The sequence below is a fragment of the Rhodofomes roseus genome (genome assembly GCF_022264815.1).
Source record: "Rhodofomes roseus strain CIRM-BRFM 1785 chromosome Unknown C8Q71scaffold_4, whole genome shotgun sequence".
NCBI classification, from domain to species: domain Eukaryota; kingdom Fungi; phylum Basidiomycota; class Agaricomycetes; order Polyporales; family Fomitopsidaceae; genus Rhodofomes; species Rhodofomes roseus.
This window is the reverse complement of record NW_025952960.1, coordinates 1,677,737-1,699,667: the sequence shown is the minus strand read 5'-3', so window position 1 is coordinate 1,699,667 and position 21,931 is coordinate 1,677,737. Positions and strand designations below refer to the sequence as shown.

General features: G+C 54.2%; 8 protein-coding genes across 8 annotated transcripts; 5 read left to right on the top strand and 3 right to left on the bottom strand.

Moving 5' to 3' along the window:
* Positions 1–2,263: 2,263 nt before the first annotated feature.
* C8Q71DRAFT_742806 (uncharacterized protein) lies at positions 2,264–4,184 on the top strand (the record flags this gene model as incomplete). The annotated part of the gene is given in 11 exon segments (XM_047922868.1): positions 2,264–2,522; positions 2,586–2,735; positions 2,785–2,816; positions 2,829–2,830; positions 2,933–2,994; positions 3,045–3,176; positions 3,236–3,318; positions 3,394–3,523; positions 3,623–3,664; positions 3,720–3,745; positions 3,799–4,184. Coding segments are annotated over 11 exon segments (880 nt in total), but the record flags the coding sequence as incomplete, so codon positions are not given.
* A 977-nt stretch (positions 4,185–5,161) lies between these two features.
* On the bottom strand, positions 5,162–5,992 carry C8Q71DRAFT_794970 (uncharacterized protein; the record flags this gene model as incomplete). The annotated part of the gene is made up of 4 exons (XM_047925580.1): positions 5,162–5,341; positions 5,391–5,552; positions 5,582–5,815; positions 5,864–5,992. The coding sequence occupies 4 exons, from the start codon at positions 5,990–5,992 to the stop codon at positions 5,162–5,164; spliced, it is 705 nt and encodes a 234-aa protein (XP_047782497.1).
* Positions 5,993–6,610: 618 nt separating this feature from the next.
* Positions 6,611–8,643, bottom strand: C8Q71DRAFT_794969 (cytochrome P450; the record flags this gene model as incomplete). Its single annotated transcript, XM_047925579.1, has 11 exons — positions 6,611–6,878; positions 6,939–7,020; positions 7,068–7,257; positions 7,317–7,445; positions 7,502–7,617; positions 7,674–7,822; positions 7,888–8,076; positions 8,141–8,154; positions 8,210–8,325; positions 8,394–8,508; positions 8,542–8,643. The coding sequence occupies 11 exons, from the start codon at positions 8,641–8,643 to the stop codon at positions 6,611–6,613; spliced, it is 1,470 nt and encodes a 489-aa protein (XP_047782496.1).
* Positions 8,644–9,222: 579 nt separating this feature from the next.
* C8Q71DRAFT_742789 (uncharacterized protein) lies at positions 9,223–11,143 on the top strand. The gene is made up of 6 exons (XM_047922867.1): positions 9,223–9,519; positions 9,595–9,636; positions 9,699–10,085; positions 10,146–10,239; positions 10,312–10,628; positions 10,691–11,143. The coding sequence occupies exons 3-6, from the start codon at positions 9,702–9,704 to the stop codon at positions 10,919–10,921; spliced, it is 1,026 nt and encodes a 341-aa protein (XP_047782495.1). The 5' UTR covers positions 9,223–9,519; positions 9,595–9,636; positions 9,699–9,701; the 3' UTR covers positions 10,922–11,143.
* A 2,031-nt stretch (positions 11,144–13,174) lies between these two features.
* On the top strand, positions 13,175–13,592 carry C8Q71DRAFT_854888 (uncharacterized protein; the record flags this gene model as incomplete). The annotated part of the gene is made up of 3 exons (XM_047927122.1): positions 13,175–13,240; positions 13,292–13,308; positions 13,376–13,592. The coding sequence occupies 3 exons, from the start codon at positions 13,175–13,177 to the stop codon at positions 13,590–13,592; spliced, it is 300 nt and encodes a 99-aa protein (XP_047782494.1).
* A 1,508-nt stretch (positions 13,593–15,100) lies between these two features.
* On the top strand, positions 15,101–16,722 carry C8Q71DRAFT_702253 (FMN-dependent alpha-hydroxy acid dehydrogenase; the record flags this gene model as incomplete). Its single annotated transcript, XM_047920242.1, has 7 exons — positions 15,101–15,251; positions 15,311–15,435; positions 15,491–15,699; positions 15,745–16,162; positions 16,218–16,272; positions 16,326–16,502; positions 16,559–16,722. The coding sequence occupies 7 exons, from the start codon at positions 15,101–15,103 to the stop codon at positions 16,720–16,722; spliced, it is 1,299 nt and encodes a 432-aa protein (XP_047782493.1).
* Positions 16,723–17,294: 572 nt separating this feature from the next.
* Positions 17,295–18,351, top strand: C8Q71DRAFT_692191 (uncharacterized protein; the record flags this gene model as incomplete). The annotated part of the gene is made up of 5 exons (XM_047919876.1): positions 17,295–17,408; positions 17,462–17,559; positions 17,615–17,658; positions 17,720–18,155; positions 18,207–18,351. Coding segments are annotated over 5 exons (837 nt in total), but the record flags the coding sequence as incomplete, so codon positions are not given.
* A 768-nt stretch (positions 18,352–19,119) lies between these two features.
* C8Q71DRAFT_721450 (uncharacterized protein) lies at positions 19,120–21,115 on the bottom strand (the record flags this gene model as incomplete). The annotated part of the gene is made up of 5 exons (XM_047921456.1): positions 19,120–19,716; positions 19,842–20,521; positions 20,544–20,881; positions 20,937–20,985; positions 21,007–21,115. The coding sequence occupies 5 exons, from the start codon at positions 21,113–21,115 to the stop codon at positions 19,120–19,122; spliced, it is 1,773 nt and encodes a 590-aa protein (XP_047782491.1).
* Between the last annotated feature and the right edge of the window lie 816 nt (positions 21,116–21,931).

Genomic DNA, 21,931 nt, shown 5'->3' with positions numbered 1-21,931 from the left:
GGCGCCTGCAGCCAAGGTTCGTGTCCGGAATGGGCAGGTGCGTCCATTGGAAACGCATGCCCCATGCGTCTGTGGATGTGGACAGCGTCTCGTCGACTTCCACTCGCGGAGCTTCCAGTTGTTCGCAGCTTCGGCTCACGGGGCACGACGCGCTCGGCCTCGGCCTTGCCCACAGCGCCCGACTGCCAGTCACGAACCTTATCATCGGAGGGCACTGCTCACCAGCTTTCCTCCTCCCTGCCCGCTTACCGAGAGAATTCGTCAACAATCTGCGGCCCTCTGGCCTGTGCTGCTGATGCGCGACGAGGCGCCGCGACGCTGAAGCTGAAGCTAAAGCCTGAGGGGGTGGCTCATCGACCGACCTCCCTTCACACGCAGATGGAGCGCGTCGATCGTTCGTAAATTCACGTCAGGTAGGCACAGCTCGCTGTACGTCCGGCGTGGTCGCCGCCGGAGGCCTCGAGATGACCCCCGATCACGACTATGCGCGCGGCGTGCTTCGATGAATCGATACACAAAAGCCATCCTTCCATTGGCCAGAACCGAACCACAATGCCGCGAACCACTCGGCTCATCGTCCATATGGGACCGTCTGGGATTGTAGCGAACAGTCGTTACAACGCAACGCGATTGTCATCCGGTCGATCCATCCCAACAGACAGGCTGCGGGCGAGCGGCCATGCTCACATGAGAAGATGCTATGATGCGGCGTCCATGCAGCAAAGATGAGGGAACACAATAAGATAGATGAGCACGTACTAGATGTCCTGACATCGCCCGTTATCAACATCTCAAAGAAGGCTCTGGGAGTCGCATACGCGTTGCAAGGCGGAACAATAACCAACCACAATGAGAGAGGAATTAGATCTCGAGCCGCATACCGAAGCTTGAAGTTTTGAAGCCTTGAAGCTTGTGGACCAAGCAAAAATGACGGGGACGGATGACACCTGGCAAAACGAGCAGACCCCAGTAGAGAAGAGTTACTGCCTACCATAGACAAAGTTGCGACGCCATTCTAGAGACACAGTCATCGCACATCGTGAGGTAGACGTCTACCGCGGTCAGTGGAGCCGGAGACTCGAGAGAGAGATGCGACCGAGCTGACCGTGACTGTCAGCGTGAAAGCAGCATGTGGCGGATATCACTTACGTAATTTACTAAATATGGTAACTATGATACTAAGTAGGTCCTCCGGGTACGTACTTACTACTTACTACTCGCTGTTACCTCAGGCCAGCTACTGACCGGTGCAGTGCGACTCTGCTACTGCGTGCTACGTACCACCCTCGCTCTCTATCTGGACGACAGTTGACGGTCGACTCGATCTCGAAGCCATGCCTTTCTCCAACTCGCATCAACGCTATGCTTTTTCCTCCGTTGTTTCATCTCGTAAGCAACGTCTTGTGTCGGGGCCCTCAGTGGTTGCTAGTATGCTAAATGAAGTCTGGCTTTTCTCAACAGCCTAGTAGTGCTTCTGCATGTGTCCACTGAGCTGACCGCAAACGACGGATAACTTCGCGCTCGTCTGAATCTATGCGTAACACTCCGATCTGACGTCGTATGAAGAACGCTGTGCTGCTTGTCGATACGTAAGTAGTCACTAGTCACTAGTATCCCTCTTCCGCGCGTGAGTCCGCCTCGGAGTTAACGGATCACAGCCGCCAGGTCAGTCCCTCAGACCTCTTTGTTGCACTCCCCTGCTTACTCACTTTCACCACTCCGCCAGTGTCTCGTGGAAGCGCAGTGTGTACGTATGGTCCGAGTCTCGGCTGGGACTCCGGGCACCTCTCTCGCTGTGAGTGATGCATATATCTCTGTAATGATCGTTCAAAAGTCATGTCGGCCACCTCCGTTGTTGTCACAGCACAGACTTCGTCGCCCAGAAGCGCACCAGCGCTCAGGGCGGGCCTGGACGTCACCAACAAAAGGGCCATGTGTACAAGCGCAGATGGATAACACGTCGTCCCTGCCAGGGCGCGAGCGTCCGCGGACCAATTTGATCGTCGTTCACGTTTCGTCTGCGACTGCGTTCGCGCTTGCCAACAGGACGCTTCCCAGGATGGCTCGTCGTTTGTGGCCCATGAACCTCGGAGGCGGTGGGCGCGCATGCCTGTTGCATGTTGGAGTCGCGTGCGCCCGCGACGTCCAACGTCAGTCTACGCGCACCCGTAGCACATGCAGTGAACGTGCGTGCCACCTCGGCCACCCCGCGGACGTTGACTCAGGACGGCCGGCCGCGTCTCCGGCTCCTTCTCGGTGTGCCATTCGTACTGCCCTATCACACAAGTGACAGTGCAGATTGTGTGTCCTTACACTACATTTTGATGGTGGCTTCATCGTCCTTACTAGTATACCGCCTGCTCGGGCGTGCGCCCCGGCCCACCCGAGATCCCCAGAGGCTCTCCACCACAGTATCGCAAGCGTCCTGGGGTATATATTCTTCCGGCGTGTCTTCCGTGCCCCGCAGCCAGCGATGTCCGAGAGCGAACTGGACACACTGCAGGCGACGAAGTACCTCTCAGGTAAGCGCGCATACCAGCGATTCTCCCCGTTTTGTGTTGGCTGAATTGTCGGGTGCTTTGTAGGGGTCGCCCTGACGCTCCTCATGTATGATCATGTAATCCACATCGAGGATGAAGTCGCGCTTGTGTGGTGCCAACCGCCCACTCTTCTCTCGGTCTTTGTTATGGCGGAGATGTATGTCCGCGAGATCGGGCTTGCGTACATGGTTGCCGGTGAGAGTCTTCGCATGAGCGCGTCAAGCATCGACTCACAAGGCCTCAGTCGTTAGCGGTACAACGGACCAGACGCATTATGTGAGTAGTTTGTCACATTTCATGATCCGTGAAGTCTTACGTTGCGGCTGGTACAGTCGTGAGCTCATATTGCTGTGCTCTGGCATCCCCGATCGCTGGAATTTATGGCCTGGTAGATGTGTCGTATCAACATGGTTTGTTATCGTCTACAGTTTATTGAGCACTGGCTCTGTACATTGTGAGCTCCGACGCGCTCCCAGGCTCCGACGTGCTGAACATAGCTCACAGCGCTGCTTCTCTATCGAGTATTCAGACTATGGGACAACCGGACGATCGTACAGTATGTCATCATCGCCGGCTTCGTCCTGTCCTTTGCAGGCACGATCGCCTGCGCGATCAGTGCGGCTGATGCCCTCGCCCGTACGTTTCGACTAGACCTTGTCGTGCCACCGTCACTAAAACCGCGGGATGCATTTCAGGGGAGGTGCAGGTATCGCCGATAATACGTACATGTATATTCCCCTACAAGTCGTGGTTTGCCACGGCGTCTTGGGCGGTGGTGGTACGTGTTATGTGCGGCGACTGTCACTCTACCTTGCCTCATAAGCAAACGATGCTGACGACGTGGCATGACTAGATACTGTATGACTTGTTCGTCCTGGTTGTCGTGGTCGTGAACGCGTTCGGTAAACCACGGCGGAGTGATATGGACATTGTCAGAGACCTGTATACCGACGGATTCCTGATATTCCTGGTGCGCCTTTCTGATCACAGCATTCTCGCCCGAGTCCTAATCGCCGTTCTACAGGCCTTCCTGGGTGAGACTTCTTTCCTGCCGCAAGAGAGACTCGCTCATGAAATTCTTAGCACTCCGCGTATCGAGGTTGTTGCCGAGCGTTGTCGGCGGGGTACGTGGCTTCCCCTCTCAGAACAATGTAACATATCCGCTCAAACGACCAACAGGGAGACGACGTACTATTGACGCCGCTGTGCGTTCTCTCTTTCCATGTGCGCCAGCACGCTCGACTGAACTTCAGTGTAGTATCTCCTGGTCGTTGGAAGGTGCGCTGAATACACGGCTCTACTACAAAGTCAAGGAACTCGAGGTCCATCGCAAGCACTGGACGCCGTTTGTGCTGCCAGTGGGCGACACTCATGCACGGCAACGATCTGGGGTTCTCATCTACGAAGAAACCGAGATGGATGTACTCTGATGAAAAGTTGTGAGAGATTATCACTTGTCCCGTATCCTTATTGCAAACTTGTGTATTATTTATGACATGTAGCCACAAGCCCTTGACGTTCACGCGATACGGCATACGATATGTTCGTTCTGTGCTTTACTGTGATTTCGATGGAGTCCAGCGCCTGAAATACGGACGGCCTACCACACAGGTGTCGACGAAGACCAGCCAAGGACCAGCCAAGGACGTATCATTGGTCGGAATCATGCCTCACGGAAACTCACGCATCATGCATATCCTTTAGTGAACATGAGGGCGCAAATAATATTTTACCAGACAAATCTAGTTAGGGATAAAGGCTTGTCGGATACACGATACGCTCAGAGTTAAGATCCAGTGACAACGAAGAGGAACGGGTCAAGAGCAGGTCTTGTGGCGGCGGGCGCAGCGCGTAGCGTCACGTCCGTAACACTGTGTGACTTGTGCAGTGACTGTACGACCGATGTAGTAGAAGTTGCACGGGGGAGCTAAAACTAGGATATAAGTTCCATATCCCTCTTATAGTCTTGTAGCACGGCTCTCCCTGCTTGGATAATTCCGTCCCTCTCATGACAGTCGGATTTTGTCATATGTAGTTAAGTCACGGCGAGCACCTTGCATCACGTGAGCGGCATGTCGCGTTGAGCGCTTCGAAGCCGCGGCGCGCGTCGTCCTGCAGCTGCCGCGCCCAAGGCAACACCGTGTCTTACCTCGTCAGACTCACCTTCTGCCTACGATTTCTGGATTCTCCGAGTACAGACGGTTTATGCGACTCCATACTACGAGCAAATACCAATCGGACAACTGCAAATCTAATTACGCTCTGGTTCTCTATACTGGACAAGCTGACTGGGACCGTCACAAGCAACAACGACATCACCATGAATACGGGACTGTTCGGCAGGACCACCCGGAGAACCGGCGAATATGCTAGCAAAGGAGCAAGGATGGCTAGCTCGTCCCCCGCGACGCCGGAATGATACTAAGTCACGATTCGCAGGCCGTGTCGTTCGGTCAGGAATGTGTGCCTAGGCATATACTGACTCGCCGGGCCCTCGAGGCTTCACAACATCCATCGTGTCGCTAGCGGAACCTGCTCTACCGCCTCAAGTACCTAGACGCAAGAGAATCGCATCAGCATTGCAATTATACACAGTGAATGTCTACTTTGGCTAGGACGTCTCATAGCAATGGCTTCTGGGCACATATCACGTTGTTTTGTATCTCCGCATCCGGTGAACTCTGCCATTCGTTCTCCATCCTATCCACCATCACGTCGAAGTCGGCTTCCGAGCTGACATGTCCAAAACCTCCGCCCTTGAGGATGGAGCTCTTCACTCCTCGGAAGACGGCCATCCAGTTCTTCCGAGTCGGCAGGAAGCTTTCCACCGTGATACCCCAGCAGAATTACCGTCGGCTCGACGCTGATGCTCATGAACCCGGCCTGGCGGAGCAATTCTGGAATATGCGCGACACAGTCGAGGACGAGGCCTTTCGCTTTCGATGCAGTGTTCGTCATTGCGCTGAATTTCTCCGTCTCCGGACCTGCCCTCCAATATCCAATCTCCCTCAACTGCACCCAGCCGCCGGACTCGAGAACACGGTAGACTCCTGGAACGACTGCTCCCATTCCTCTTTGCGCAACGCCGCGATCATGGGGCGTTGGTTCACGAGCTTAAACTTGCCGCCCCAGTCAGACGGCATCGCAGTGCAGCTACCGACATGGAAGTGCACGTTTCCGCGTGAGACGACGGAAGGATCTTCTCTTGGGAAGAGTCCTGACTCGATGTCGACACCGTGGAGGACGGTACTCTCTGGTATGACCTTGCCATATACCTATCGCGCATCAGCCGCAGAAAACGGATAGATGGCGTGGACAAACACCGTGACACCAGAGCCCGTACCACTGTCTAGAATCTGGTCCTCTGGACCTATGGTTATGTCGGCCATGACGAGGCGATTCCCCAGAACTTGGATGAGCAAGTTATGCTGCAAAGCAAGTCTGTTGAACATTAGTAACCGGGCGTGGTGCTGGCAGTCTTGACGAGAATCCTCACCTTTCTCTCTCTTCCGTATCTGACGGTAGGACATAGCTACTGCCGGGATACGACTGATGATATCCTCTCCTTGTGTGGTATAGGATCCATAACGGCTTTGTTATCGAGCTGAGGAGCTGAGGCGTCTCGTGGTGCCATGCGGGAAGTCAATAATCCCACGAAAGGAGGTTTGCTGCTATGAAGGCATATATAGCCCTGGTAGAGGCTCGGTCGACAGCGCGATAAAAAGAACTTAGCTCACGTTTCAGGTTAAAATGAAGCACTTCTCAATGATCGATGTCTTCGTCGAGGCTGCTGAGCGGCGAATGAAAGACTAACTATGTTTGTCACATCATGATGGAACTTGAAGCTTGAAGGGCCAGCGACGCCCCACTGTGGGCCAATGCGATTTATCATGATAACACGACGTACATGTATTGAGGATGTGTTCTTCTCTTCATTCGCTCCGGGGGAGATAGTCGTCAAGTAGCTCTTGAGCACGCGGTGATCTCGGCTTGACATCGCAAACAATATGCTTCGGAGTCCTAACGGCGAGCTCCGTCAACGGCGTCAATGGTTGCAGAGTATCCGTCACTCACACTATGATCCCGCTCGTGTATTCTATGTCGGGTATGATCGGCTGTCCTTGTTCGTCGACCTTCGGTATGATGCTGCATGTCGCCAGGATTGTCGCAACAATCGCGAAAATCGAGCCCTCTGCGAATTGCGACCCAGGGCATGCCCGGCGGCCGAAGCCGAACAGGACATCGGTCACCTTGCGCATCTCACTATCACGATTTTCAAACCGCTCGGGTCTGAACTCATCCGGCTGGGGGAACAGCTCGGGGTCACGCAGCATGCGCCTGTTCACTATGTCAGCACCAGGACCGAGGGCATATGTCAAAATACAGTCTGGGACTGACCAGATATTGGGGATTACGATCGACGACTTGGGCAGTAGATAGTCCTTATATATGTTGTCCTGACGGAGCGCGTGAGGTAGACCTAGGCCGAATATGAGTGATGTCGCTACACACTCCGAGTACGCGTACCTTGAGGTGCAGCTGGATGCCAACGATATACTTCTGCTATGATGCTTCTCACATATGGCAGCGACGGTCTGTCAGCTATCGAGGGGAGTCGATCAGAGCCTACTACGGAATCGATCTCGGCCTGCGCTTTAGCTTGAATACGAGGGTGGCGCAACATGGCCAGTAGGAACGTGAAGATAGTGGACATGTTCTACAGCAAGCTGAAATGAGCTGCTGATAACGAGTCGCGCATTTATTTTCCATACATACCGTGTCTAGCCCTCCCCCGAGCCCGGACGTTGCAGCCCAGACGAGAGCGGTCTCCTCTTCATAATCCATTTTGCCTTCGAATTGACTGAGCGCGGACGCAACTAGAGACTTCTCTGCTGATCCTTCTTGCTATCACTTTAACGTCAGTGTGCATGCGCTAGGTAACATCACGGATAGAGACACACGACTCTCTGTTTGCACCACAAGTACGGAGCCCAACATGCCTCATGTTCTATCTGCCTGAAACGCTCTGCTGTGCGCAAGAAAGACGACCCAGGCATCCATTGTGGCAAGTAGCGCACTGCGTATGTCGATCTCAGACGGCAAGCTCACCCAAACAGCGACCAGAACACTTACGTTGGGGTATGAAGTCCACCATCCAAACGCCAGGTTCGCTTGCAAGGCTAAAGTTGTCCATCGTGGCGAACTGCATGGTGATCATCGGATCGTCTTCACCTGTGACTGTGTAGCCGTATGTCACGCGCATTATAATCGCTGAAATCCGTCTAGCGTCAGAGTCAGTACGCACTCTACACGCTCGCATCGCCCGCGTGGAGGTGCATGCACTTACGTCTTTGTCTGACTGATTATTGTCTCGGGGCTTCGCATTATCCCTTGGACGAGCCTACGTGCCTCGTGCTCTTGTACTGGGTGGTAGCCCGTTAGCATGCCTGGACTGAAGGCATGGGCCACGATCTTCCGTTGCTTGCGCCACTCCGCGTTATATGACAGCATTCCCAGCTCGACACCGAATCCGCAACTATCATATGAAGTTCGCAGTATCAGCATCGCACTACGAGGGTATGCAAAGAAAAGTTGCATACAGGTCGGCCATGGTCTGGCAGCTATGAGCTCGTATGAATCGCGTCATAAATTAATGACATTATACTTACCGAAGCTGGGCGATCAGAGTATATGGCAGAGCGTCCATCGAGAAGATCCTTGGCAGCCTGAACAGAATTGAGTATGACGATGTGGTCGCTGAGGGCCTCAAGGTGAACCACGTCCCCTTGAGACGTACGATCATCGACGAGCCAAGTTAGCATCGAGGTTAAAAGCCTAATACTATGGGCGTACCGTAGGTGTCCGCCCATGCCGAATACACGAGCCACGGGTGATCCTGAGGTAGCTGCAGTAGGTTACGTATGACGGGCCATCCGCGCGGACCGGGAGGGTACGGTTGTCTACGGCGCTTCGCAGAGAAAGCCTTGCCAGCGAGATATACGGTGACCGACAACATGCCTGTTATGAGAAGACCGTTGTGCAGGACGTGGATAGACACGATGCCCATGGCACAAGCGAGTCCGGCTGCCAGTAAGCTGAGCATCGTTGTATTCTGAGCTCAGTGAAATAATGACAGCTATGGGGTTGGGATAGCTGAGGCCGGTGAGTGCTACGGCTTTCTCGGGAGCGACAGAAACTTCGACAGTCCGAGAGTAAGTGCTTGCCTCTCCTCCGATCTTGTTAGTGATCGTCAGCTCTGTTCCGACCATGGCACCGGCGGTGGGCAGGCACACGACGTGTTCGTGCGGTCCGTGTGAATGCGGCGAAGCACTGTGGGCGAGCATCTAGCTCGAGTGATTTGGGGTTACGTCCGCGAGACGCCACTGGCAGAAGATAACCAGTAGCGAAGCTGGCACTTCATATTCGTCACTATTTGCAACACAAGTGTCAAGAATAAGGTACCTCTGGTACATGAGGTAGCATCCTGGAATTCGCGGCGTCACTGTGTGGTTGATCTCCCGTAGGCAGCGCATTGAGACGACCTAAGTTTGTGCTGGAGGAGGGAGACCGGGGTGCGTGTCAGTGCCGATAGGAGTCATGGACACGGGGTCGAACCACATGGTGGTCGGGGTCCTCATACTTTGTAGGTGCACGTTTGCACGCCTTCCCCAATTGCTCCTCCCACGAAACATAACTCATGATCAAAGGGTCGTACAGTCGTTGACAGTCGGCTTTTTCTCTGTAGTCACGTCCTTCAGTATGGGTGGCCCCCTAACTGAACGTCCGCGAATTTACCGCAGTGCGAGTGGAACACGACGAACACGCACTGCATGATCATTGCGCCGCCGGGTGATACGCTGGCACATCGCTATGATAGAAGCCATCGGCGACGTACTCAGTGACACACAGGCCGCTGCATCGGACTCAAAAATGATTCGCTGGCGAATGTTTCCGATGTCCCACGCGGAGCTCAGTACCGGTACGTTTCCATTAAGAACCTACATAAATGGAGCCACAACGAGGCCTGATATACGCCTTGTCTCTTGTCGCACAGCGTTATCGGTACTGGCAAAGCCGAGTGCTAAAGCCTTACGCAGTAGGTATACTCTACTGCGCTTGTCGTTGTACATCTCATTAATCTATGGTTTGCGTACTCAGGCAATGTACAATAGCTCGTGGGCACCGAATGAAACGGCTCATGAGCTTTTCGAGGAGGAAGCGTGGCTCCAAGGCGCACTGCTCAGTAATATTGCGTTTGGAGTCGAGCTCACTCTATTCGTTATGTGCTTTCACCTCCTTCTCAAGCAGATGACACCCCATAATGCGAGACGACACATAAGCCTGCTGGTCTATATTTCCGTAATCTTCTCTCTCGGCACACTCTTCGTTGGCGGAAACACCAAATTTACTCAACAAGCGTTCGTCGAGTATCGGAACATCCCCGGAGGACCCTCCGCGTTCGAAGAGGTTTTGTACAGTGATCCAGTAGATCAGGTTGCAAATATCACATGGTGTGTGAGCAACTGGCTCTTGGACACGTTCCTGGTACATGCTTGTCTACTCTTCGCTGTAGGCATCATATATCAATCACCTCACGACTCACAGGTATGGAGGTTCGTCATTATCTACAAGGATGTGAGCAGACACTGGATATTGCTCCTCGTGGCACTGCCTTGCCTGATGTTGCTCGCCTCGATAGGTTCGTGTATTGATCTACAGGGCTTGTTCCTTCAAAGTTCAACTTTCAATCATTTCTGATGTGACACTGCAGGCACAGGACTCGTTGTCATAACCAAGATATCGTCCTCCTCACTGTTCGCGGTCGTCAATATCAGTATTGCATACTACGTTATGTCGATCTCGCTCAACATCCTCGTCACAATCCTCATCGCAAGTCGACTCCTTGTTTGGCGCTACCGGATGAAGAGACACATGGGTTCACATCATACAGCAATGTACACCAACGTCATCGCCATTGTCATTGAATCCGCCGCACTCTACTCCATCTTCGCTATCCTGTTCATAATCTCCTTCGGCGTCGGTAGCCCGGTTGGAGATTTGTTTCTACAGGTAGTCAATCAGATTCAGGTACGAACGATGCAACTCAATGTCCGTGGATTCAGTGAGCACTATGCTTACAGTTATTGCAGACCGTTTCTTCGTTTCTGATCATATATCGGGTCGCGACTGGGAGAGCGTGGTCGGATGACACAAGCACAAGTATCCCGACATGCTCTACGTCTCCTAATGACGTTCCCCTCTCGCCGGTCAGATTCCGCGTAAATCCGTCTTCAACAGTAGTGGAATCAATTACGACAAAGGATGCTCATGGCGGCCAAGGAGGTGTAACGGAACATACGACCTGCGATGATCATGTATAGCCTTCACGACGCTACAGGACGAGACTTCATGATTATGGTTAGACCTCGAATTTGACATGGTCAGACAGAACTTCGATCGTGGCCCCCGACACCAAACAGACGTATCCTTCGCGTATTCTGTGTGCCACCGCCTGTTGCTTCGGTCGGCCGTGTGTCGGAATTCTTCATCGGGTATGATCATTGATGCCCACTCACGATATGATTGATTCGATAGTAGATAAGATTTTGGTATATAAAGCGTACCGTAGCTCTCATGTATGGTACGAGCTTGGACCGCAATACCCCACCGGTATTTCCCTTTCTACGCGGTTAACATCCCCCCAGCCGCGTCGCTCAACAGATCGCACGTTCATTTCGACACCGTGGCCAATGGTAGCTGAGGTAGCCCAGTCGCCGTTCGCCAAAAGCCTACGTCGAGTGTCAGATCATAGAACGAGAAAAAGAGGTCGTTCGCGGTATTCGATGGGCAGCAATCGAATTCTACACAGGTTCACGAGTGATTTCACGACATAACATCTGCAGTTGTAAACGCACGAGTCGTTCTCCGTACCCGTGATGATGGAGCCTGGTCTCGAGAGCAGATGACGCCCAAGACCCCTGAGATGTTGCAGTCCGCAGAGCCTCGGGTATCACGCTGTGCGAGTATATATATACCTGAGGACAGTGATCAGCATCGAGCGAAGTGCACGATCAACTTCAAAGTGTGCACTTCAACCAAACACTCGCTAGTTCGAGCTGCAAGGAGAAGTCTGCGTATGATCAGCACTGAGCATTCCCTGTGGCGCGGAATGCGTAAGCTCTTAAGTACTCACAGAATCTGGTGTTTGGTCCCATGAACGACACGACATCTTCCAGGGACAGGGAAATCCAATCTCTCCTGTCTTCTATACTCGCCGTTGGACTGCGCGGCCGCAAGGTACCGTAAGACCGTTGTACATATACGTTCACAGTCTGAGATAAGGCTCCGGAGAGATCTCGGCGCATCGGACACCAATGAAGGTATGGTACAGGTCAACACGCGCTGGACTTCCATGAAGGGTCGGTGCTCTTTGGTCGCAGCCTCCACACAGCACTTCCGCCATCCAGTGTCAGCGGATTATGACACGTCACGAAGGTTGCAACAAGCAGTAACGGCCGCGTAGAAAGCCTGGGATCGGCGGCCACTGGCACCAGTCGCTCTGAAACACGGTGCACAACGTAGATTGCAAGGGCGCACCGCACCTGCCGAGTAGGGCTAGCGCAGTACTGGAACCTGATTGCACGACTGACTGCAAGCACTCACCCGTTATCCGTATCCACGAACCTAGCCTTGAGGTCCTGGGAAGGCTCTAGAGCCAAGTACCTCTCCACCCTTCAACCGATGTCGTCCCAAGATAGGCTGCGCGCAAGCTATGAGTATATAGCGGTGCATGCTGCATCAATTCCTGACCGAATCCATCAAGCGAATCCGTCACCTATGAACAGAAGATATTTGCTAGATGAGCGTCATGTCCAGTGAGAAGTCCCTGCAGAGCTGAGGCCTGAGGGTCGTGGCACTTACTTATGCGTTATGCACGTCGATAGAGAGAGGGACGAGGCCTGATTGTCGGCGTCATCAGACGTCCGAGTCAGTGGACGGCAGGACATCAATTCACCGCGCTCGTTTGAGGACGTCCGAGATGGCGAAGAGGATGCTGTATACCATGAATCCGCCTCCAATGACTCACTTCTCAGCCTAATGCGTGTATGTAGATGGCGCGGCAATGGCGACGAAAGGGGAACTTGAAGGTTGCATTGCGACTCGGAGGAGTGGATACGCTACTGCGTTACCGTCACGGTCTGGTCACGGTCACAAATCAACATGGCCGCAGCGACGGCGCGTCCAGACTCCTTCCCATCCTCACCGCACGTGAACCGCTCGGCCCGGGACTTCCGAACAAGGGCTCACTGCTTGCGGTGAGGACTGGCACAATTGTCCCTTATGTCAGCAAGAAGCACTCGGCTGCTCGCGTGGGCCGAGCGGCCGACATCTCATCGTCAGATCGTTGTGGCGTGCCGGTGGCGGCGCATCTCTGACTGAACTTGTTGTGCCAGTGCGCGCATCCTCGAGTCCAACTTGAACTTCGCCGTTTACGTTACGCAAACAAGGCCGCTGGGTATGTCCGAGTTGCGGGGTTGTTATCATGCCTACACCGCACTGACTGTGAGCAAATTGTCTATCTACGAACCAAACGTCAAGTACTATCATGTCGACGTCAAGCGTCCTCGGTCGCGATGTCGATCTCCCAGCTCGACATCGTCTACAACACACTGTCCATCTCGCCGAGCAAGTCGCGCGATGTGCTCTCGATCCTCACCATGGTCCGGGACGTCTCTGACTGGTGGCTCTAGGCCCACGTCGTCATCATGTACGTTGTCACAGGTAGTACTGTGATTGTATTCGTCTGACACCACTTGCGTGAAGTCGTGTTTCAGTGGCGGGACTGGTTTCGCTCGCCGGGCGGCCGGAGTACGTGTGTTCGTTCTACGGCGGCACCGCATGCTCGTGGTCCCAAAGGTCCCGAGGAAGCTGCAGTCAGACGAGGGCATCCACGCGATCTTCCTGACCGCCCAAGTGCTGTACCCGACCACGCCCGGCAACCACACCAAGCGCAGGGTGGGCCAGCTGCCTCAGCTGATCGACTCGGAGTAGCTTAACAACTTGAACACCGTGAGCGAGCTTGAGGTGGTGCTCGTCAAGTTGTTCTGTTGGTGGCTCGTTCATCGAAGTTGGCGCGTTTCTTGATGCTGCGGCGTGTCAACACAGACGTGACTGTGTTCGCCGATGTCTCATTGACCTCCTTGTACTTGCCGCAGCCTGGGCAGTGTGTCGCTGTGCTGTCCCGGCCCGGGGCGGCATTTGATTTCATCATCTTCCCATCAGGCAAACTTGAAGGTGAGCATCCCGAGTAAGCAATCAAAAACTTACACGTCCGCCCAGACAGATCCGCCAGAGGACGTGATCGCCTACGCGAGTCGCGACAATGTCGTCGATCAGCTCGTAGTATATTTTGAATTATCAGTAGATACTCACATCTTCGCACTGCCCCCTGTGTGCTGTGAGCAATGGTCAAATGAGGTGTCATACGAAACATCGCACCGGTATCATAGCTAGCTCAGTGCAGCATCAGGTTGAGTAACAAAAACTTACGGGCTTAGGAGTCTCTTGTCAACGTTGCAGAACCCCGCCGGTCAGCGGTCTCAGTCTGTGCAAGTCGGTTCAACCGTTCAAGCCCCTCGAGTAAGAGTGGCAGTGAGCGCACCAGATCAAAATCCCTCTGAGTTCGAAACTGCACGTTGCGTCGCTCCTGCATCGCGTCGTCGCGTCGGTGAAGGGGGACCCGAGGATGCGCGCACTGGCACAACAAGTTCAGTCAGAGATGCGCCGCCACCGGCACGCCACAACGATCTGACGATGAGATGTCGGCCGCTCGGCCCACGCGAGCAGCCGAGTGCTTCTTGCTGACATAAGGGACAATTGTGCCAGTCCTCACCGCAAGCAGTGAGCCCTTGTTCGGAAGTCCCGGGCCGAGCGGTTCACGTGCGGTGAGGATGGGAAGGAGTCTGCGGCGCGTCCCATGGCGTCCCTCCTTCGACTCGGAGTCGTCTCTTTTCCTTGTCTCCGAGACTTATTGACTCCTCCTCCTTCGACAGGACCCTGTCATGCATCTGCGATATGTTCTCAGCAACCGAAGCTTGTTCATCTAAGTCGCTCTCACCATGCCCATGAATGTACTAGATACTGGTGTCGTGGAGACTCAAATTTGTGGACTCGGGTGCTACTGAGCCTCAGGCTTTTCGGCCGCACATCTTGTGTTGGGAGACCGTGTGTTGAGAGTCCTGAATCAAATGTATGTCAGACGTCCATGGCCCGTGCGCAGGCGTGTGCGGCGGTAAGATCCAGATGTCGTTCAATCGGTGACTCATGCTCACGAGTGCTACTTACTTCAGATTGCGATGGACTTCTCAGCGCCCGCGCTTCTCGTTTGTATTTGCCTATGGGTATGTCTGGAACTTCCTATCTCACGGTACGAATCACTTAGCATTCCCATTATCACAAACATCGACGTTCCGACGCCTCGGGCCGCTCCGATGCGGCACCGCTCAAAAGGATGGCTATCGAGCAACGTTTCCATCTGCAAAGCTTGATACGAGCGGCCCATGGCACAGCCAAGCACCCCTCCGCAAACCCTTGCAACGTGGTCCACGTTTGCAAAGCTATCGTACGCAAGCAGGAAGCCTCCTGTCACTGGAACATTCTCTGTGGACAGGCTCGAAGAGGCTGCACGGAGTAAGCTTCAGGATTCAACAGGTTTGCTGCTGCGCTACTATCCCTTACACAATCACTGAATAACGCAATCACACAAATAGATGCGTTCATGTACATATTCGGCAGTGCAGGGACGGGGTCCACCGCAGAGGCCAATAGGGCGGCATTCAGGAAGTGGACCATCATACCCCGCGTGCTGCGGGATATCTCACAACGCAACATCGAGGTGAGACCCATTCCCGATCCGCATACTAACCCGGATGCTGAGAGATGTTTGACAGACAACGTTGTTTGGTCATACGTACCCATCGCCGCTTCTGCTAGCCCCTATAGGAGCTCAGGGCATCGTCCATCCAGAGGGTGAGCTAGCAACAGCTGCGGCTGCGGGCGCCCTTGGTGTTCCATACATCATGAGCTCTGCATCGACGCGCTCAATAGAAGCCATAGCTAAGGCTAACGGTGGGGGCCCGCGATGGCTGCAACTTTACTGGTACGTACGGTGCGTTCTTTGCGAACCATGCTGACAGTGCGGTAGGGCCAAGAATGATGAGCTCGTTCTGTCTCTGCTCTCCCGTGCGAAGGCGTCCGGCTTCACCGCTCTCGTGGTAACCGTGGACACCCCTTTTATCGGTTGGCGTCCATTCGACCTCGATACGGCTTATCTCCCCTTTGCGCATGGCGTCGGTGCGCAAGTTGGACTGACGGATCCCGTTTTCATGGCATCCGCTGGATTGGAGCCGTTTCCGGAGGACGAACATCCAGACTACCCCTATGTTGCGGCACATCAGGATGAATTGATCAAGAACAACGATACAAAAGCTACGGTGCAGACACGGGCAGGCCAGAGGTTCGTTGGAGAGATGCTCGATCCCACGAAAGTCTGGGATGATCTTGCGCGGCTAAAGGAACATTGGGACGGCCCATTGATATTGAAGGGCATTCTTTCCACGATGGTATTGTGATTCATACGCACGGCGTAGTTACGTATTTGGCTCACGAGTGCTGTAGGACGCGGAGTTGGCGCTGAAGCACGGTGTCGATGGAATCATAATCTCCAATCACGGTGCGTGCCAAACACCTAACATCGCAAAGCGACGCCGCTTGACGACCCCATAGGTGGCCGACAGATTGATGGCTCCATCTCGTCCCTCGACGCATTGCACAGCATCATGAAGAGCAGGAACATAAAGGAGGCACAGGCCCGCGGAGACTTCACAGTCCTCATGGACTCCGGTATTCGTACCGGTAGCGACATGCTTAAGGCGCTCGCACTCGGTGCCCAAGGTGTCTGTTGTAAGTGTCTCATCCCCTTGTACAGCAGCTATCATTGTTCATTCCGTGTACTACAGACGGGCGCCCTTACATGTATGCTCTGGCATTGGCTGGCAGAGCGGGAGTCGATAGCCAGATCAGGGCGATGCTGGCTGACTTTGAGATTACGCTCGGCCTGGCGGGGATCAGTACCATCGACCAGTTGCGCTTGTACGCTGACGATCTTGTTCACAGGGATTGAACGTTAACGACTTGAGCATGTGCATCGGAACATGCTATTGGAGTGGCCTATTGCTGAAACCGTATCATGGCCGTGACTATGCGGTATGACATGTACGATTAACACATGGCGAGACAACGCTGGACATATGGAAGCTCTTGGGAAGCTCTGCAACGGTTCCTCATTCAGTCATGATTCCTATACCTCTTTATTTCCGCATGCTCTTCAATGGGAAAAATGTGGTTCTTTGGCGCGACAAGGCTTCTTCTACTAGCAGTTCATTGATGATCACGCATACAGCGGCGTCGGCGCTGATCTGGGTGTTACTACGCCGTCACATCATCATGTTATGTGAGTGCTTCGTTCCGAGTGAAGACAACACTCATCGAAGAAGAGGATCCCTCGTCACAGCACAGGAAATTCATACCACGCTGCTGATCTTACGAAGAATTTCAGAAGTCCCCAGCGTGAAACGATCAGAGAGCCATGTCTTCTATCATGGTTAGTCTATAAGGTGGTGCACACGCGCAAGATCGCTGACTTACAGTATCAAAGACCTACACCCTGTTCATTCGACTAGCGCAGACCTCGCCATGCCGCCTAGTAACACGACTTTGCCAAACCCTATGACGAACCTGGCATACTTGGCACCATCCGTGGCCGTCGAGATAGAGGTTATTCGATGTGTTTTACTCATCTCAACTGGGGTGCGTTGCTTCTTCGTAGTCCTATAAGTTACCTCACTGCAATACCCTTACAGGCGACAATATGGGACGTGCTATCGAGCTTTACCGAAGAAGTACAGCTTCTCTTTGGAGGGAAGTTGCGACTACCTATGGTCGTTTACTGGATCTCAAGGTGACTACGATGTCGCCGTGTGACGTTACGGTATACAGATTCAACTTGATCACAGGCTTTCCTCTGTGGCATTCGTTTTCGTCAGCACGGTGTACAAAGGTCCGTTCTTCACATACGTCTAGGATGAACAAAGGCCAATACATGATTGCATTCTGAACAGTTACGCCCGTAGGCCACTGCAACGAATTCGAGAAGACAGTTGCTGGCCTGATGACCATCGCCGTTTCAACCACATCGCTCTTATTCTTCTTTCGAATACGGGCTGTATTCCATGACAGCAAGATCGTTGTGGGCTTCTATTTCATCCTCTGGCTTAGTGTGGTCGGAGGAACATTTCCTCTCCCCTTTGGCGCGACTGGCGGATCGATTGGCCCAACGTCGTATTGCTTGGACACGGGTCTGAAACCATACGCTTCTGCCTCGGTTATAATCCCCCTCATCCACGACACGCTGGTGTTTCTGGCAATGTCCTACAGACTGCTCTGCAACACTCGCAGAGAGGTAACACTCCGCGGCCGTCTGGGATCCTTATGGTCCCGGGACCATCTTCCCAGATTCTCGGCGACGCTTTTGAAGGGTTCCCAGCATTACTACCTGTAGGTCGCCGTGTATCACGCAGTATCGATACGTTCTGACAATCACTGTAGAGTCGCCGTCTGCAGCAATCTCACCCTGCTCATCATGTTGTACAGCAAACCTCTTCCCGTTGTCATGCGTACCGTGTGGTCGATCCCGAATGTCTTCCTGACCAACAGCATGGCCTGTCGTATTTTCCGTAACGCTAGGGCAGCCGTCAATAAGGGTCCCCGCGGCATTTTCCTTAACACCGCAGGCGCAGATGATGTCAATACGATTCCTTTGTCATTTGTGCGCCGACGCTCCGATTCGAACATTGATACAACCAGCTCCATCATGGACAATTCAGCCGCGAAGGTAGCTTCAAGCATTGTAGGTCACGACGACTCAGCTGTCGAGAAGGGTGATCGACCTGCATCACGCTAGGAGTGTTAGGTACGGCGCACAGTGCCAAATGCCGACTCGCCATGTTCTCTAACCCTACATCGGTCGTAACCTACTCACATGTCAAGAACGCGTGCTTGCTGGAACGTAATCGAAACAAGGGAAAACATCGAACGGAAGAGGCGTACTATGGGCGCGGATATGTGTCACACAATTGCCACCCCGACCCATCGTTCCAGACTCTGATGTCCAACCCTCAGTATGCGCACGATGTGTACAATGAACGACCGCCAGAAAACGGGTCATTTCAGAGTTGAAACTCCTCAATGATCCACTGGCACTCGTGCAGTCATGCTTCAATTCATGTCGATACGCACGGCCCTCATATGTGCACTTATGCTCGATGGTGCATCCGATACAAATGGTAAGACATCTGGCTCAACTCACGACGGTACGCGAACACGTCGACGTCGCCGTCGAGCCTTCGCCGTGGCCGTGCCGAGTGGATTCTACAGAGACCGAGGGAGCACGGCGCCAACTCCGTCAGTCTTGCTCAAAGAACAAGGTGGGTACATATTCCGATGTATAAACACAGGCCTTCTAATCCAGATCCGCCACGTCAAAGTCTGGATGCAGGGAATGCCCCTCTGCTTCAATTTTGGGGCCAAGCGAAGGTGAGTGTTCAGAGTTCCGTGCAGCCGTGCCTGTACTTACATTCGTCTCTTCCTGTATCCGATCATAGGTCTGGAGGCCCTCAACCCAGCTCTCCCAGGTCTCGCTGCTCACGATCGGCGCCGTGATCGATGCCTCCACCCCGAAGCTGTCCACGTACTCGCGGATATGAGGCAAGGCAGAATGCACCGCATGGTCTTCCTTCAACATGAACACGCTTTCCGGGAGACCACCATGCTCGGAGTACCAGCTGGGGTCCTGCTTGATGGCGGCACACTCGAAGAGCTCGAGCATTGGCTCTGGTACGCCAGCGTCACGCGCACATCCATACGCATACGCGCAGCCCAGGGCAAGGACACCGCGTTGGCATTGAGGGAGCACGAGATTGTTGAACTGCTCGTCACGGTGGCCCTCGGTGAAACTTCCAAGCAGATCTGCGCAGCGGCTGTAAACAGCGTCGCTGTGACGAGCTAGAAGGCTATCTCCGTGCTTCGGCGGCGGCAGTGCGTACTTGTTCCGCAGAAGCTGTGAATACAGGCTAATGCTGAGAACCGTCAGGTCCCCTTCGGCGACGATGAAGCCGCGCATGTCCATCTCGTGTGCCTCTCAGCTCGGCGCGCTACTAGGTAAATCATACATGATGGCCTCACCTCTATCTTGCTGATAATGTTGTGCCCGAAGGTGCCCTGGGCTCCGAGACGCTCGCCGACTTCGCGGTAGTACTGCGTCGCGAGCCGGCACATCGTCGTCTTGTACACGATCGCTAGGCCTCTCCGGATCGGCGTGGCGAAGTCTGCGGACGTGAACTGCTGCAGGACGGCAGGTGTCCACGCGTCGAGCACATGCGCAATAGCGGTCGTGTACAGCAAGGGTAGCTGCTGGGTGCGGAAGGACATGATGGGAACGTCGCTCGGCCCAGTCCCACGCACGCACCGCCGCAAGGAGTACAGCACGCCGAGATAAGCCGTCATCTTCATGCCCGTCAACGCGACCAGGGACATAGACACCTGGCCAACGATGGTGCGCCATATGTAGCCCTGGAGCAGGCTGTGGTGGTCGCGCGGCACGTCAAGACTGGCACCGAGGAAGGCGGACGGGGGCAGGTGGACGTGGTGGAAGGAGGTTATGGCGTAGTCGAGGGGCGACGTGCCGCTGCGGGGCGGAAGCAGCTGCGAGACTATGCCGGGGCACATGCCGTGTGCATCGGAAGTGTGGACGAGGAACGGGTGGATGCCGTGGTCAGCGTTGTCGACTATCAGGCGGGCGAAGACGACAGCGATCTTGGGGCACAGCGGCGTCGTCGGTGGCATAAACCTAGCTCGCGGAGCATCTGGTCAGTTGCGCATACACACCCCGGGCGGACGGCACTGACTTGGCTGCGGCAGGGTGGGGCGTGTTGAGCACGAAGCCATCTGCGACCTTGGTCGCTGTCGTCTCGATGTTGAGGATATCGAGGCCGTGACCGACCTCTGTGAGGAGGAAGTTCCCGATGATGTCGCCGGCCAGAGCCCGTTCCACGAGTGGCGTCAAGTCTTTTCTGCGACGGACTAGCGGCGCAATGGTGCCGAGGAAGAGGTTGTAGTGGCATGCGAGGACATTGGCGCAGCCGACCCATCGAGGACGAGGTCGGGGTCCTTGTGCATGTCCCAGAACCTTTGGGAGTACGTTTCGACGTCTTCGAGGCTCAACCCTGTACACAGCGCTCAGCCAGGTCGATCGCGGATAGGATACATCGCAGAACGTACTCCATGTCTTGATGGCCTCTAGCGTTCTCTTGTACACCATACCCACCGACTGAAGCCAGTTCACAGTTACCTTCAAGTTCTTTTTCACGCTCTGACACGAGTGAGTTTTCGGCAGTACTGAGACTGTACCTCATGCAGATACTGCATCTAGGAGGTTCTCTTGAACTGACGGTCACCATGGGTTCTCCGCTTCTGATGATATGGAAACCGAAAGTGAGCAGCCTCGTTGTCTGTCACAGACGTGACAGATCGTGATCCCAGATCTGTGATCGAAGCCTTCCATATCGGGTAACCGATTTTGCGCGTACGAGATGCGATGCAGGCTAGCCCTCTTTCCGCCCGTCTACCTTGCAGATCTTGATATTGAAGCTTGTTCGTGTGCTCGGTCGTACTGTAGACCTTCAGAAGTGCTGCTGGCTGCCAAAAAATGCGATTACAGCATATTTTAGAATAGGCGCCCGCGCAGCCCGCCGCGCAGGCGCTTAAGTACTGCTCTCCAACGCTCGCGTCCTACGCAGGTGCATGTCCGCCCGAAGTCAAGTCCCTGTAACTTAAGTAGCGACTAGTGACTCGCAAGACGATACTAATCCCGGATGCGCCAGGTAAGGATTATATATTGTCAGTATTCATTGACGGCTCGTCGTCACTGGCACCTGCGTGTCACGCAGAGCCTGAGATGATGCGGCGCCGCGCGGCAAAGCCGGCGGGTCAGTAGTAGTACTACTGCACCCACGAAGAGCAAGTACAGCAGACCATCTCGAGCTCGAACAGCATGCAGCTTCTGTCGGACCCTTATGCGCCGCTCGCGTCTCGCCCAGTAGATATCTTCGTCTCGCACGGTGCACCTTCTCCGACTTGCTCGCTGTGATTTCTCGCGCGCCGCTACGTCTGACCTCACCACTTGCAGGTCCGAACTGGCCACTTGTGCTGCACGTGGTCTCCTGTTTGGCAGGTACCAGTATCACTGGCATGGGCTTGTAAATGGCTAGCATATC

Bases quoted from the DNA above. Each gene is read 5' to 3' on its own strand.
- C8Q71DRAFT_742789 (XM_047922867.1), top strand. From the start codon at position 9,702: ATGTACAATAGCTCGTGGGCACCGAATGAAACGGCTCATGAGCTTTTC. The intron at 10,086-10,145 runs GTACATGCTTGT...CACGACTCACAG, and splicing joins GGCTCTTGGACACGTTCCTG to GTATGGAGGTTCGTCATTAT. The intron at 10,240-10,311 runs GTTCGTGTATTG...GTGACACTGCAG, and splicing joins GATGTTGCTCGCCTCGATAG to GCACAGGACTCGTTGTCATA.